Source organism: Notamacropus eugenii, chromosome 2, assembly GCF_028372415.1.
Source record: "Notamacropus eugenii isolate mMacEug1 chromosome 2, mMacEug1.pri_v2, whole genome shotgun sequence".
In the NCBI taxonomy this organism is placed as follows: Eukaryota; Metazoa; Chordata; class Mammalia; order Diprotodontia; family Macropodidae; genus Notamacropus; species Notamacropus eugenii.
In genome coordinates, this window is record NC_092873.1 from 74,948,010 (window position 1) to 74,962,541 (window position 14,532).

Sequence of the window (14,532 nt, forward strand, 5' to 3'; positions counted from 1 at the left end):
TATACATAATCTACATTTAATAAACCAAAGAGTATTCTATTTTGGGGAGGTTCCTGAGACTGGACCATGTCACTCCAGAGCTTCCTAATAATTTACCAAACATGAAATTGCCTAACTTCAGTAGAGGTCATCAAGGAAAGGTTAGATGATAAGTAGTTACGAATACTATAGCATAGGAAGATTCTTGAGCTTCAGCTTACATATTTCTTTCCAACTTTGAAACTGTGCAGTTTTGGAATTTGAATGAAAATTAGAGCAAAATTTTTCTTGGTTATTCATCTTAAAAAATACTGAGTTTAAAATAAGACATCATAAGAGAAAATTGACAGTCTATGAGCCACTGTTACTGTAAAAAGGACAGGAGGCAATGAGTGGAAATGGCAGTAGTCAGTTTCATTTAGTCTCAAAAGGATTTAGACTATAAGAAACTTAAAGGTCATGCCAAACGGAGCATTTTGCATTCACACACACACACACACACACACACACACCATGTAGATAGATATAGATATATCTCTAGAGATAGATAGACATATCTCTAGATAGAGATATCTATAGAGATCTATCATGTATGTATATACGTATCTATCTATCTATCATCTATCTATCTATCTATCTATTTATCTTCTTATCTACCTATCTAACCAAACCCCAAAGATAATGTGCCTATTGTCACACAAAATAATAAGCATCAGTGCCTAGGTTCAAGTCTAATTATTTTGACTTCAAATCTGGGATACTTCTCCCTATAAAATGGAATAAATTCTTAACAACAAGTTAAGACACTCAGGTGAATAATCCATGGAATTTATAATATGGCAATAATAGTGCAATAGTGAGTGTTAGTTTCACCTGTAAAATTAGTATAGCAATTTCTGTGGTATCTATTTAATAGGCTTGTTGTGAAAGGCAAATGAAATGATGTAAAGTGCTTTGTAAATTTTAGAACACTATAGAATAACTACTGGTTATTATTATGACTGTCCATTCATTTTTTTTTCACATTTCCTTTCATTATTCCCACTGTCCCTGACTTATTCCCAATGCACATAGACCATTAAGGATTGCAACTGAAACATCTGTTGCTCCTCAGAGAGAGAAGAGAATGACACGCGTTGAAACCCAAAGGCAAAACCATGCCTGCCATTATCTTATTTATCCAAACAGCATGCTATTAATTGCTCCTTTGAGGTGCATTTTCAGGTAACTGTCAGGAGTTTCATTTGGGATGTTATCCCTTTGGGGCCCTGGTATTAGTCAGGAAATATGTTTTAGATAAATTGTAACTATTTAGCAGCCTATATTTACAATGATTACAATCCATCATTTAACTAGTAAAGAAATTTGGGGCCAATGGATTTGAAAGAAAAATGTCTTTGTTTTTAAGTTTTTCTTATTTGTTTCAAAACAAGTTATCTAAACAGAATCATGAGCAGAGTGAGTATTTCTGAATCATTTGTTTTAATTGAATGATTTTTACAAGGTTTATTCCTAGTCAGGAAGTTTGATCAGCTAAATTCTAATGACCTTTTTCAACCCATACCCCAAAAGAAATTTGCTTTATACTGGACAAGAAGTCATTCAGTTTTGATCTGAAGACCTCCAACTAGGAAGAACCTTTAGCTCAGATATGAAGGTAGTACAATTGATAGATAACACAGTAGACTGAGTCAGGAAGATTTGTGTTCAAATCTTGCCTTAGACATCTACTCTGGGCAAGTCATTTTTACTTCTTTCAGACTTAATTTCATCTTTTGTACAATGGGGGTAATAACAGCACCTACCACATAAGGTTATTGTAAGGATCAGAAGAAATAGTACTTTTTTGAAGATGGCTATCTAGTCCCTCTGAGTCTTTTCTCCAAACTAAAAGTCACATTTAAAAATCTTCAATTTTTGTTCATGTGATATGGAGTCAAGGTCCTTTGTTGACTCGGTTTTCTTGCTCTAGGCACTATCCATATTACTAGTGCCCTCCCTAAACCATATGATTCTTGTTTTTAGTTTTAGATGCTTTAGTTTTATGTGATCTTAACAAAAGAATTCTATATGCCTATACTTTGCACAGATTTTAGCATAAATTGGTGTTATTCTTTTCCTACATATGTTAAAATAATCATGTGGTTTTAGATGTTTGGTTTTTATTATAATCATGATTATTGTTTTACTAATGTTGTAACCATCCAACTTGGTCATGATGTCTTAAATGAATCACTATATTCTGTTGATAGGATTTCATTTTTAAAATTTGAATCAATATTCATTAATGGTACTGGTTCTTCCTGTCTTTACTGTTCCTTAGTTTACATATTGCCTTATTAAAGAAATGTGGTTCTTTCTTTTTCAGTTTTGAAAATAATTTGTATAGAATTGATACTAATTTTTCTTTGAAAGTTTGATTAATGGGGCAGCTAGGTGGTGTAGTGAGTAGAGTACTGGCCCTGGAGGACCTGACTTCAAATTCATCCTCAGATACTGGACACGTTAACTAGCTGTGTGACCTTGGGCAAGTCATTTAACCCCAATTGCCTTGCCTTCCTTCTTATAAAAAAAAGAAAATTTGATTTCAAAATATCCTCTGAATTTATCAGTAATAAGAGGACCTATTGCAATAACCTTCTAACTAGTCTTGTTTCAAATCTTTCTCCTCTCCAATCCATCTTCCATTTAGTTGTCAAAGTGACTTTCCTAAAGGTTAAATTTCCCTGTCATTTCTATATTCAATAAATTTCAATGTCTCCATATTACCTCATGAGTCAAATATAAGTCATTTGTTATTTAATGCCACAATCTAACACTTTCCTATTTTTCCCATATTATATTTCCCTCCCTCCATGCATTTGATCTATCTACACAGCTTGCTCTTCCTCACACAATGCTCCATCTCCCATTCCTGTGACTTCTCATTCCTCCCTGTACCTGAAATATTCTCCACACCTCTGCCTCTTAAAATCTCTAACTTCCTTTAAGATAGCTCAAATGGTACCTTCTGTAGGATGCCAAACTGCTAGTATTTTTCCTTTCCATGGGTATCTTCTATCTGCTCTCTGTCCAGTTAAAGATATAGCATGTCTTCCATCACACATTGTAAGCTCTTTGAAGGTAGATGTTTGTTAATTTAATCTCCAGCACTGTACTAACAGTGCCTGACACATAGTAAATGCATAGTAAATGATTATTGATCAATTGATTTACCTCTGCCCTTTTCCTAGAACTCAGAATCCTTCTAAATAATAAGAGAATTGAGCTCCATTAGTTGTGATTCACAAGTGTTTTACAGTATCTTTACCAAATTCAATGAAGGATTTGACACAGACTGTCACCTAATATTTCTTCCATGTTTTAATCTATAGATATTTTTAGTGAATCCCAGCAAATGAAGAAAGTAAAAATGGCTAATTCTAGCAGCTATTATTAGAAAGAAATATAACAATAGTAAGATGACATTTGACTTATTAATATCCATATGATATAAAAGAATTGTTTTTAATATATGCAAAAATTTAATTTATTTTATAGATATTACTTCTTAAAATTCTCAATACACACCTGTGCTGCAGATAAAGCATGATTTCTCCAATTTTATATATGAGGAAACTTAGGTCAAGTGGCTTACCTAGTGTAATTACCATTAATCAGTTATACATATATAATATGATGTATTAAATATGCATATATAATGTCAATATAAATAAAAAAATACCACTAATAAGTATCAGAGTCAATAGTTGTAATCAGATTGTTTCTGTAACAAATATCATCCTTTTTCTCACTAAGAGCTTTATGGGAAATGCACAAGCCTGACTAGGAGACCCTCAATTTCTATTATGGCTTTTTAATAGTTTGTTCTTATTAATTCTGCACAATATTAACAAATTGTTGCTCCACTCTTTTCAGTCAAGCAACAAGTAAATTCAAAGGGGAAAAATCAATTAAAACAACTATTTGACATTACATTAACAAAATAATTGTTTTATTTACTTATTTTTTTCTCTGCATTTCAACTTTTTGTTTCTGAGTCACATTATATGTCTGGAAAGGAAATTTAACATCTATATGACTTTGTGCTCTATAACTTTGATTATTATCTCTTAGTAGATTGGTCATATAGGTATCCCCAAAATTCAACCATTAATTATTTGAGTTTAACAAAAAAACCATACTAATTAGTTGAAGTGAATAAAATCCATAAAACTGATGTGACTTTGCTACTTTAGACAAGGTAGACAACATCACAGGGAACTGTAAAGTTTTGATAATGGTGGTAGAGTATTTCAAGAACAACCTCTTTTCAATTCTCTGATACAATTTTTCCGCTTCGTAGAGGAAAGCATGATTATAATTTCTGTGATAACAAAGTAGCCAACTGATTAAGTCAATTCAGTCAAAGAGCTTTTCCCATTCAATGAAGGGAGACAAAAACTCATTCTGCATACAACCATGAAAATCAATTGATGATTTCAGTAAAAAGAAAAAACAAAACTGAACAATTTGATCAAACAACCAACTTTGTCTCTGTCATTCTGATCTTGACTGCAAGGATAAATTGATTCAGTGGTCATAAAAGCAATATTTGTTTTGTTTATCACTTTCTATGACCACTAGCAATTTTATTACTACCTATGGTTACATGTGTCTATAACATTTTCCATATCTAGCTGTTGGTTAAGACCAAGAGAGCCACATATATAAGTTTATCTAATGCATAAAATGTATGCATGTCTTCATAAACTAACGTTCAGGTAATTTTCATGCCAAAATGCCATTATTATAACCACTGGTTTTGTCATTTAATTCTTGGTTTTTTACTTTATTGCTTCTCTGTGCACTGATATTATTGCAATACCAGAGTATGATGCTGAGTGGGAGATACCCAGGGAATGATGGAAGAAGAAAGGAAGAGATATCTCACAGAAACAGCATTTCTAACGCAGTATCTAGAAACCAGATCTTTACTTGACCTCATAAAATTCACACTTCTATCCCTGTTTTTTATGAATACACCTTCATCTAACTATTCCAAAACGGGATATTGTGTTGGATGTCCTACAGTACTGACAAAGCAGGATGAATCACAGCACCGTTACTGAGTTTGTGGTGGTGGGGCTTTCTGGGAAGCCTGAACTCCAAGGAATCTTCTTCATCATCTTCCTCTTTCTCTACCTAGTGGCCTTCCTGGGCAATCTGATGATTGTTATTGCCATCATTTATAATACCACCCTTCATTCTCCTATGTATCTTTTCCTGTTGGCACTGGGTGTGGTGGACATTGTCTGCACCTCTGCCATCATCCCAAAGATGCTAGAAAACATGCTGGTATTGGATAAGACCATTTCTTATGAGGGTTGTATGTCCCAGCTTTTCTTTTTCACTTGGTCCCTGGGAGCTGAGATGGTTCTTTTCACTGCCATGGCCTATGACCGCTATGTGGCTATCTGTTTCCCCTTGCACTATAGCACCATTATGAATCGCAATATGTGCATGACACTTCTATGCATTGTCATGGCCATAGCTGTTGCCAATTCTTGGGTACATACAGGCCTCATTCTCAGGCTGACTTTTTGTGGGCCCAACACAATTGACCATTTCTTCTGTGAGATCCCCCCATTGCTTGCACTGTCCTGTAGCCCTGTGAGGACAAATGAAGTGATGGTATTTGTGGCTGACATTGCCCTAGCCATGGGAGACTTCATCCTCACCTGCATCTCCTATGGCTTCATCATTGTTGCCATCCTTCGCATTCGTACCATAGAAGGCAAGAGGAAGGCCTTCTCTACGTGTTCTTCCCATCTCTTGGTGGTGTCTCTCTACTATTCTCCTGTCATCTACACTTATATCTGCCCAGCTTCCACTTATAGCTTTGAAAGGGACAAGGTGGTGGCTGCACTGTACACTCTGGTGACTCCTACTCTGAACCCACTTGTCTATAGTTTCCGGAACAAGGAGGTCCAAGGAGGGATCAAGAGAGTGTTTTCATTTCTGAAATGTCATTAATGTATGAAGTCAGTCTTGTATTCCTAAACTGTCTTGCAGTATTCTGCAAACTATATCTATTCTTGTATCTCCCTTTCTCTTCTCAAAAACAAACCTACTCAGCACTTCTGTCCCCCAATTATTCCACTATTTTGATATCCATAAGATGAGCAAGAGAGCCCTCCCTAGGGAAGAGAAAACACTTCCAGGATTTTTTTTTCTTAATTTATGGAGCTTAACTGTTACTTTATAGAGCCTCAATTAAAATATTATTTTGTCCCTCAGCAGGTAATATTTTGCTCCAGACACTAAGATAATTAGAACACAGAGCAGAATTCATTAATCTTTTCTTTGGATTGATTTGATGTGGGTCAAGCTTTGAGTCTTTGTTGATTTTGACTATACCTAGACTATGCCTATTCATTTTCCATGTAAGGGATAATAACTGAGTTATTGTCAAGAAACTTTGAGTTTATGTGTTCCCCATTTTTTTTCAAACCTACACACCTTCCACTATCCTAATTTACAGTACAGAGACAGAGATAACTGTAGAAAAATACAATATCTAAGAGAGAAGACCATTACTTTTCCTACCTACCTAGTCATATTCCTTGCCTTTCATTATATAGAAACAAAAAGGAAAATCTGAATAGGTGCAGAGATGACAAATATACCTAATATCTTTTTACAACTATTACTCTAATCTACATTAGATAAAAATCTTTGCTTATGTGAACCTTTCTTGATCTTATCACAAAGGAGATAATGACATCTACTCCAAATTTGTGCAATCATAATTTACTGATTCACAAATACATTTACTCTTCCTTTGTATGTGATGTAAAACACCACTGAAGGAGCCTGGCATAATATCTTTGGAGTTTGAAGACCTGAATTCAAATCCTAGCTCTGCCATTTCCTTTCTACATGGCATCAGGCCAGGCATTTACTCTTTGAGAGAATCAATTTCCTCTTCTCCGAGTGAGAAAAAAAATATATGCACTATCTACCTCACAGGGCTTTGTGAAGAAAAGATTATGTAAAGTACTATGTAGATGTGCGTTATCACCATCTTCATCATCATCATCATCATCATCATCATCATCATCATCATCATCATCATTCACTATGTTGTAAAGATCCTCTCTGTATTTTAGAATCAACTGTAGTAAATCAGATTCTTTCTCATGCCCATATTGGTTTCTATTGGCATCTCATACTGTAACAAGGAAAGTCTGTCATAAGTTTTACACTTGCCTTCCAAAATTAAAATTACAAGGCTTTGCTATAATCTGTCTTTTCAAAAAAAAATGAGATAAAATATAAAAAACATGGGATGTGGTGTCAGAGGACATGGGTTTGAATTTCAGATCCTCTACTCACTAGCTTATTGAGAGGTTACTTTCCCTCTCTGGGACTTGAATTCCTCATTTGTAGAAGTGTTGAACTGGAAGATTTCTAAATTCCTTTTCCATTCTAATATTATTTATATATGTTATTTGTATATTTATTTATTTGTCTCAAAAAGATTTTTCACATTAAGCTTTCTCTTTAATGTCAAGGAGCATTTTATTTCCTTTATTTAACTTGTACAACATTTATGATATTGCTATGCCCAAATAGACATCAAAAATATTTTTCATCATATAATGTTACCCTGACTACAGTTTAGATCTGGTAGGGCTCTTAGAGTCCATCCAGTCCAATCTAATCATTTTACAATTGAGAACATGAGGCCCTGAATGGTAATGTGACTTGTCCAAAGTCACACAGGTAGTAAGAAGTAAAGGCAGGATTTGCAATTTCAGATTTATGATGCATTTTAAGGTTCACAAAGTACATTTCTCATAACAATCTTGTGAAGAGTTACAAGTGTAACTATCCTAATTTAGGCAAATGAGGCCAAAGAGAAACAGAAGAGGAAGAGTAGTGTGGGGGAGAGAGCACAAGTCTTAGAGTAAGGAAGATTGGGATTTGAGTCCTCCATTTGACACATACTGGACCCTGGACATGTCACTTAACTTCTTAGTGCCCCAGGGAACTCTCCTACACTCTAAGTTGAACAAAATGTGCCTATTTATATTGGTAGAGGAAGTTCTGAAGTAGGAGTTCCCTACATAGATTAAATTAGATTCAATCCAGAAAAGAAAAAGAGAATCTATCAGGATTGGGATTTAATTCCATTTCTGCAGTACCATACTGTGTACTAGGCAGGTCATTTTTGAACTACTTCTTCTATTCTGTAAAAATACAAAAAGAATCACCTACTGTATACAGAATACTATTGTTATGTGCTAGGGATGATTTAAAAAACCAACCGAGATTACATTAAATACTCAAAACCCATATTTGTGCTGCACTTCGAGTTTTACAAAGTAATGTCCTCACAATTTTGCAAGGTAGGCAATATAAATGTGACAGAAACAATATAGTATAGAGAAAATAGCTTTGAATCTGAATTCAGACAGCATGGGTCCAAATCCTAAATTGGCTATTTAGCGTTGGATAAGTCATTTAATTTTTTTGTGCTTCAGTTTTTAATCTGTAATACGAAAGAATGGGAGTAAACTATCTTTCAAGCTCCTTTAGTGCTTACAATTGATTATCTTCTTGTTTTCGTTTGACATGAGGAAATTAAAGTTCATGGCACATTATCAACCCAAATTCCTTCTGATATCTTGAGAAGCAAAAATTCCATGGCTAATATACATATGTACATAAGGAACCTTTACCTTAAACCACATGCAAAGATGATGGGAATGAAAGGGGAGAATCTCATGTAAGCTTTTTTCAATTGCAGGTAGGTATTCTAAATATTCAACTCTACCTCCTCAGATCTCAGTAAAGTACATAAATATCCTTCACATTTTAGCCAAGCAAAATGTCACTCATATGAAATCTTGGAGCAAGAGGTTGGGGTGGAGATCAAAAAGGTTGGGTTCCATACCTACAAGGATCAGGACCATGGTTTAGCCATGGTTCCATACAGGGGTGAACTGAATAATTTATCCATAAAGAAGATAGAAATTAAAGGGAATGACCCAGCCCCCAAGTTTAGTCCATCCCAGCTCACCTGCTTTTACCTAAGGTCTCCCCAAAGCTGCTAGGCTTAGGTCTTACATCTGGACAAGGTTAGCATAAGATCATCCATTTAAAGGTAGAAAAGACCTTAAAGGCCATCTAGTCAAAATCCTACATTTGTTGTCAAATTCTGTCCCTGTAACTGGACACCTGGTAACTCCAGCCCACAGACCTTAGTCTGACCCTTAAGCTTTCAGTAGAATCAGTGATGCTGGATGTTAGATGCCTCAAAAAAAAAAAAAAAAAAGGTGGAGGCCTGACACCTCATGCTTTGTTCTCTTTTGTTGTGAATTGTTGATAGGATTTGGTAATTAATATCTCAAATTTTTGACATCCAAAGAGATTTCAATCAGTAACTTATATTCCAACTGGATCTCTGACCAGGAGAGTAGTAAGCAGATTTTACTGTGAATCACTCTGGTAGCAATAAAAGCTTGTAGGTTCCCAGCCTGAGCTGTTTCTAAGATCCTGGAATAACAACACTCACTACCCCCCAAAAGCAAGAAGATAGAAGTTTATTGTGGATATACTCCCTCCCCCAAAGTTCTCAGAACCTACCCTAACATAAAATCCAAAGTAATGAGGTAGACTGGAAAAGTGAGCAAAACAAGAAAAAGGAATCTACCATAAATACCTTTTAAAATAGTGTCAGAAAAGCTCAAGACACAAATCCAGAAAAAGGCAATGATTCCAAAATAACTACACATAAAAATATTAAAGAAAAATGTAACTTTGGTGTATTTCAAAGGTAACTCTCAGAAGAAATAAAACATGATTTTTTTTCTAATGAGAGAGCTAAAAATAATTGAAAAAATCAAATGAGAGCAGTAGAAAGGGGAAATGGGAGAAACCGAGAACTATGAAAGGAAGATATGGAAAGGAAATTAACAACTTGAAATAAGAGATGTGAAATTATAGTAAAAAAAAATAACTCCCCAGAAATTAGAATTGACCAAGTAAAAACTGATTGTTTGAGATTAAGAAATATTAAAACAAAGTTTAAAAAAAGGAAAGACAATGTGAATAGCAAACAACTGACCTGGAAAATAGATCAAAGAGAGATCATTCAAGAATCATTGGACTCTCAGAAAGCTATGATCCAGAAATAGTATTTCAAAAGAGGATAAAGACTTCCCAGAACTCTTTGAACCAGAAGGTAAAATAGAAATTCCCCTCCTGAAAGTAACCTCAAAGTGAAAGGTCCCAGGAATATTACAACTTAAATCCAGATCTATCGGGTTAAATAAAAAAATACTGCAGACAACCAGAAAGAAATAATTCAAGTACCAGGGAGCCAATTAGGACAACACTTTAAAGGAGCAAAGATCTTAGAATATGATATTGCAGAGGGGAAAATATCCAGGCTCACAGTTTTATCCACAGTTTTATCTGGGGTAAAAACAAACCTTTAATTTAAAAGAAAACTTTCAAGCATCATTGATGAAAAAACCAGAAACATATAGAAATTTTAATGGGCACAGTTAAGAGAAACATAAAAAGACAAATGAGAACAAACAATTATAAGGGAAAACAAGGTTAAAATGTTTACATTCCGATATGGGAAAATGATAGTTGTACACCTGAAGAACTCTGCCATCATTAGATGTAGAATGAGTTTAATTAGAAAGAGGGCAAGAAGTGATTTTGTTAAATTTTTGGTGATTTCAAAAGGAAAATGGAAAGTGAGAAAAGATGTAATATACTGGAGAGAGGGAAAAGAAGATAGAATATTTCTGTTCGGACCCTTTGTAACTCATAAAATCTCTCAGAATTATATTCACAGCATAATTAAGAAGTAGAAAATATCCCACCCCATTTTAACCTATACCTTAATTAGGTGAGAAGACATTTCAATCAATCAAAAGACCTTAAAACAAATGTAAAAAAGAAAAAAAAACTTGAAATCAAGTTGATTAAGTAAATTATGCCATAAAAGAAGTATGCTCCAATCTCCATGGATTTTGTTAAAATACTCTGAATCCTCTATATTAACTACAATGGGGAGCTTTTCCAGAAATTGAAGCTTGCAGCTTTCCAGCACACTGATAAAAAGAGTAATCATCAAGGGGAAGGAGGAATGTCCTCCACTTATGTGGTCAGCTCTCCTTCCCCCAGTCTTTTTTTATCTGAAGATCTGTTGGTGTTTAGACTCCATACAGCTAGGGATGCAAAAAACTGTTGTGGTTTCATGATGTGTTGTGGTAGAACCATCTCAAAGAATTCAGAATCAGACCACCTCTAATCTGAGTAAAGGCATTTATTGAGACTGATGCCTCTCCTGAAGCAGGCTAAGTTCTAAGAGGAACCAGCAACTTCAGAGAAAGCAAGATGAATTTTTATAGGGTAAAGATGCAATTACATGATGGAAATTATGAATTATGTGTAAAGCACTTTGTAAAAGCACAAAACTGTATAAATGTTAGCTGTCTCCTCCCACTAAGATGAAAATTCTTTGAGGGGGGGGCAGGGAAGGGTTATCTTTGTCTTTCTTTGTATCCCAATATTTATCATGCTATGTGGAACTTAGTCAAGTACTTAATAATTGATTATCGATTGCTTGGGTAGATTTTTGGATTTACAGTCAGAGAACCCTGGAGTAACATTGGGCTATTAGCATATGCTTGAAGCAATCTACAAAAAGTATATTGTATCTCCTGCAATGAGAAGGCAAATTGATCTTGACTTTCTTCCAACTGTGGCCACAAAAATCATATTATTTAAGTCAATAACCAAAAACAAGGTTCCATCATGCCCTTTAATTTCATCAATCACTTTTGAAATAGTGGTGAAGGCTCTCTAGATGGTTTCAGCCTTGCCCTGAATTTTCAGCGATTCAAAGATACAAGGCGTTCCTCATTTGATAAGTGGTCAAAGGATATAAATAGGCAGTTTTCAGAATAAGAATAGTCATTTGAAAAAAATGCTCTAAATCACTATTGATTAAAGAAATACAAATTAAAACAACTCTGAGGGACCACGTCACACCTGATGAAACAGGAAAATGACAAATGTTAGAAAAGATGTGGGAAAGTTGGAGCACTAATGCTTATTGGTAGAGTAGTGAACTGATCCAACCATTCTGGAGAGCAATTTGGAACTATGCCTAAAGGGCTATCAAAGTGCATACCTTTTGATCCAACAATACCACTACTAGGTCTATATTTCAAAGAGATCATAAAAAAAGGAAAAGGATCCAAATATACAAAAATATTCATAGCAGGTCTTTTTATGGTGGTAAAAAATGGAAATTCAGGGAATGCCCATCAATTGGGGAATGGTTGAAAGCATGTATATGTGGCATATAAGCGTTTTGTAACAGCATTGTGCTATAAGAAATGATGAACAGGCAAATTTCAGAAAAATCTGGAAAGACATACACGAACTGATGCTGAGTGAAGTGAGCAGAACCAGAAGAACACTGGGCATCATTACAGCAACACTGTGTGATGATGATCAACTTAAACAGACTTAGCTTTTCTTGGCATACAATTATCTAAGACAATTCCAAAAGACTCATCATGGAAAATGCATCCAGACAAAATGAATCCAGAGAATGATCTGAATGCAGATCAGAGTATGCTATTTTCTCTTTTTATTACTTTCTTGTAGTTTTCCCCTTTTGTTCTGATTCTTCTTTCACAACAAGACTAATGTAGAAATATGTTTAATATGATTGCACATACATAACCTACATCAGATTTCTTTCTGACTTGAGGAAGGGAAGAGAAGAGAGGGAAAAAAGAAACTTGTATTTTTGAACTTTGAAATTTTTGAAATATTTGAAATATTGAAAATTTTCTTTACACATAATTCAAAAAACTAAAATAATATTAAGTGGAAAAAATAAATGCTACTTGAGTGACCAAAAAAAGCTCCACTTTGTCAGATTGAAACAACAAATTTTCAATAGTCCATTGTAAATCTCAGTTTTTTGCTAGCATTTTTCACTGACCACACTGAAGAATTACAAGGGCTGCTTATTTTCCTAACTACACTTTACTGTTTGAAATCCTTCAAGATTTAAATAACTTCCTTATTTTCTTTGATTCTATACTGAGGAATATTTACAACTCATTTTTGAGTGACCAAGACTACCAGCCTTATGTAGGCTTTTCCTATCAATAACTGAATATTAATTTCTGGTTTCTATCATAGGGTAAAGTTTTTACTCAATTCATCTATTCCAATTATTATTTTTCTTGAGCCTGGGAAAACAATTATTCTATAGACCTTTTTTGACAATTTGTGACATTGAACATTCTATATTGTGAACCCTGTGATTTCAGAACCTCCAAATACATTTGTCCAAATATGTTTGTTTTTGTAAAATTCCTCTTACTGAATCTGGTACTATGGTCACTTATAAACCAGTGTGTAGTAGTACCAGAATGTATTAGTTTCTACCTCTATCATGCTGAGTAACTAGCTCCAGAAAAGGACAGTTGCTTCTCTGTTAGACCTTAATATCATTGTTGTTATTTTTGTTGTTTATCCTTCTTTTTGAAGTAGACCAAAGACATCATGGAGTGACTTTTTTGACTCGTGCATAAATTGGATTTAAGTGAGGCAGAGTTGCACAGTCAATAGTTTCACTCTCTCTTCTAAAGTTAGTAAAGCCCAGTGGCAAGGCAAAAGTCAGGATAATTGGAGGTAGCCCAGGATGCAGAACTTAACAAGACCACTAAATACCTGTAGTAAAATTTGGTTCCAAACTTCTGATGCCAGGATGGCAGGGTGAGGAAAAAACTCACAGGAGCCCTCCCAAATTCCCCTCCAAACAACTTGAAAACCACCTCAGAATTGATGTAGGAGCAGGGAAGCAGCTTGCCAGCATAATGTCTCACTAGGGTGGAAAGAGATCAAGGTCCAAGTGCAGCAGTAGCAGCCAGACTCACAGCAGCAGTCCTGCATAAAGGCTCCAATCCTGGGGCAATCCACAAGAAAGACCTTGCTATTCAATAAACCAACAACACTTAAGGCAAGCAAGCAGTCTGTGCTGCACAGCAAGGCCCTGCTCCAGCAGCCCTATCCCCAGCACAAGCCTTGACTCCATACATGACCTGTAGTGCAGCCCTGCCCTTGGAGCTGTCCAGCAGGGAGGCTCTGTTTCCATAGCAATATAGCAACAGAACCCCATCCCTGGGGAAGACCAGCAACAATATCTCTCTCTCTCTGGGTCAGCTGGCAGAAAGACTCTGTTTTCATAGGAAGCCAGTATCAAAACCTCACTCCTGGGGCAGGCCAGCAGCAAAAGCCCACAATCAGGGAGGCCAATAGAGAGTCCCTAACTCTAGCACAAGCTAGAAGAGAAGCCTTCCCTCTAGGGCAAACAAACATCTAGTCCTAGAAGCCCAGTGAAGGTCAGCAGTAAGACTTCAGCTTCAGCACAAAGTTTGGGCCAAGATACTCAGAGTCCAACTTTCATATAAAAACACCAAGCCACAAAACAGGCAGAAGATAATGAGGAAAAAAGAAAAA

The 14,532-nt window shown here is 35.3% G+C and overlaps 1 protein-coding gene across 1 annotated transcript; it reads left to right on the plus strand.

The window, feature by feature from the left end:
* The first annotated feature begins 4,925 nt into the window (after positions 1–4,925).
* Positions 4,926–5,994, plus strand: OR13G1 (olfactory receptor family 13 subfamily G member 1). Its single transcript, XM_072641022.1, has one exon. The coding sequence runs from the start codon at positions 5,068–5,070 to the stop codon at positions 5,992–5,994; it is 927 nt and encodes a 308-aa protein (XP_072497123.1). The 5' UTR covers positions 4,926–5,067.
* Positions 5,995–14,532: the final 8,538 nt, after the last annotated feature.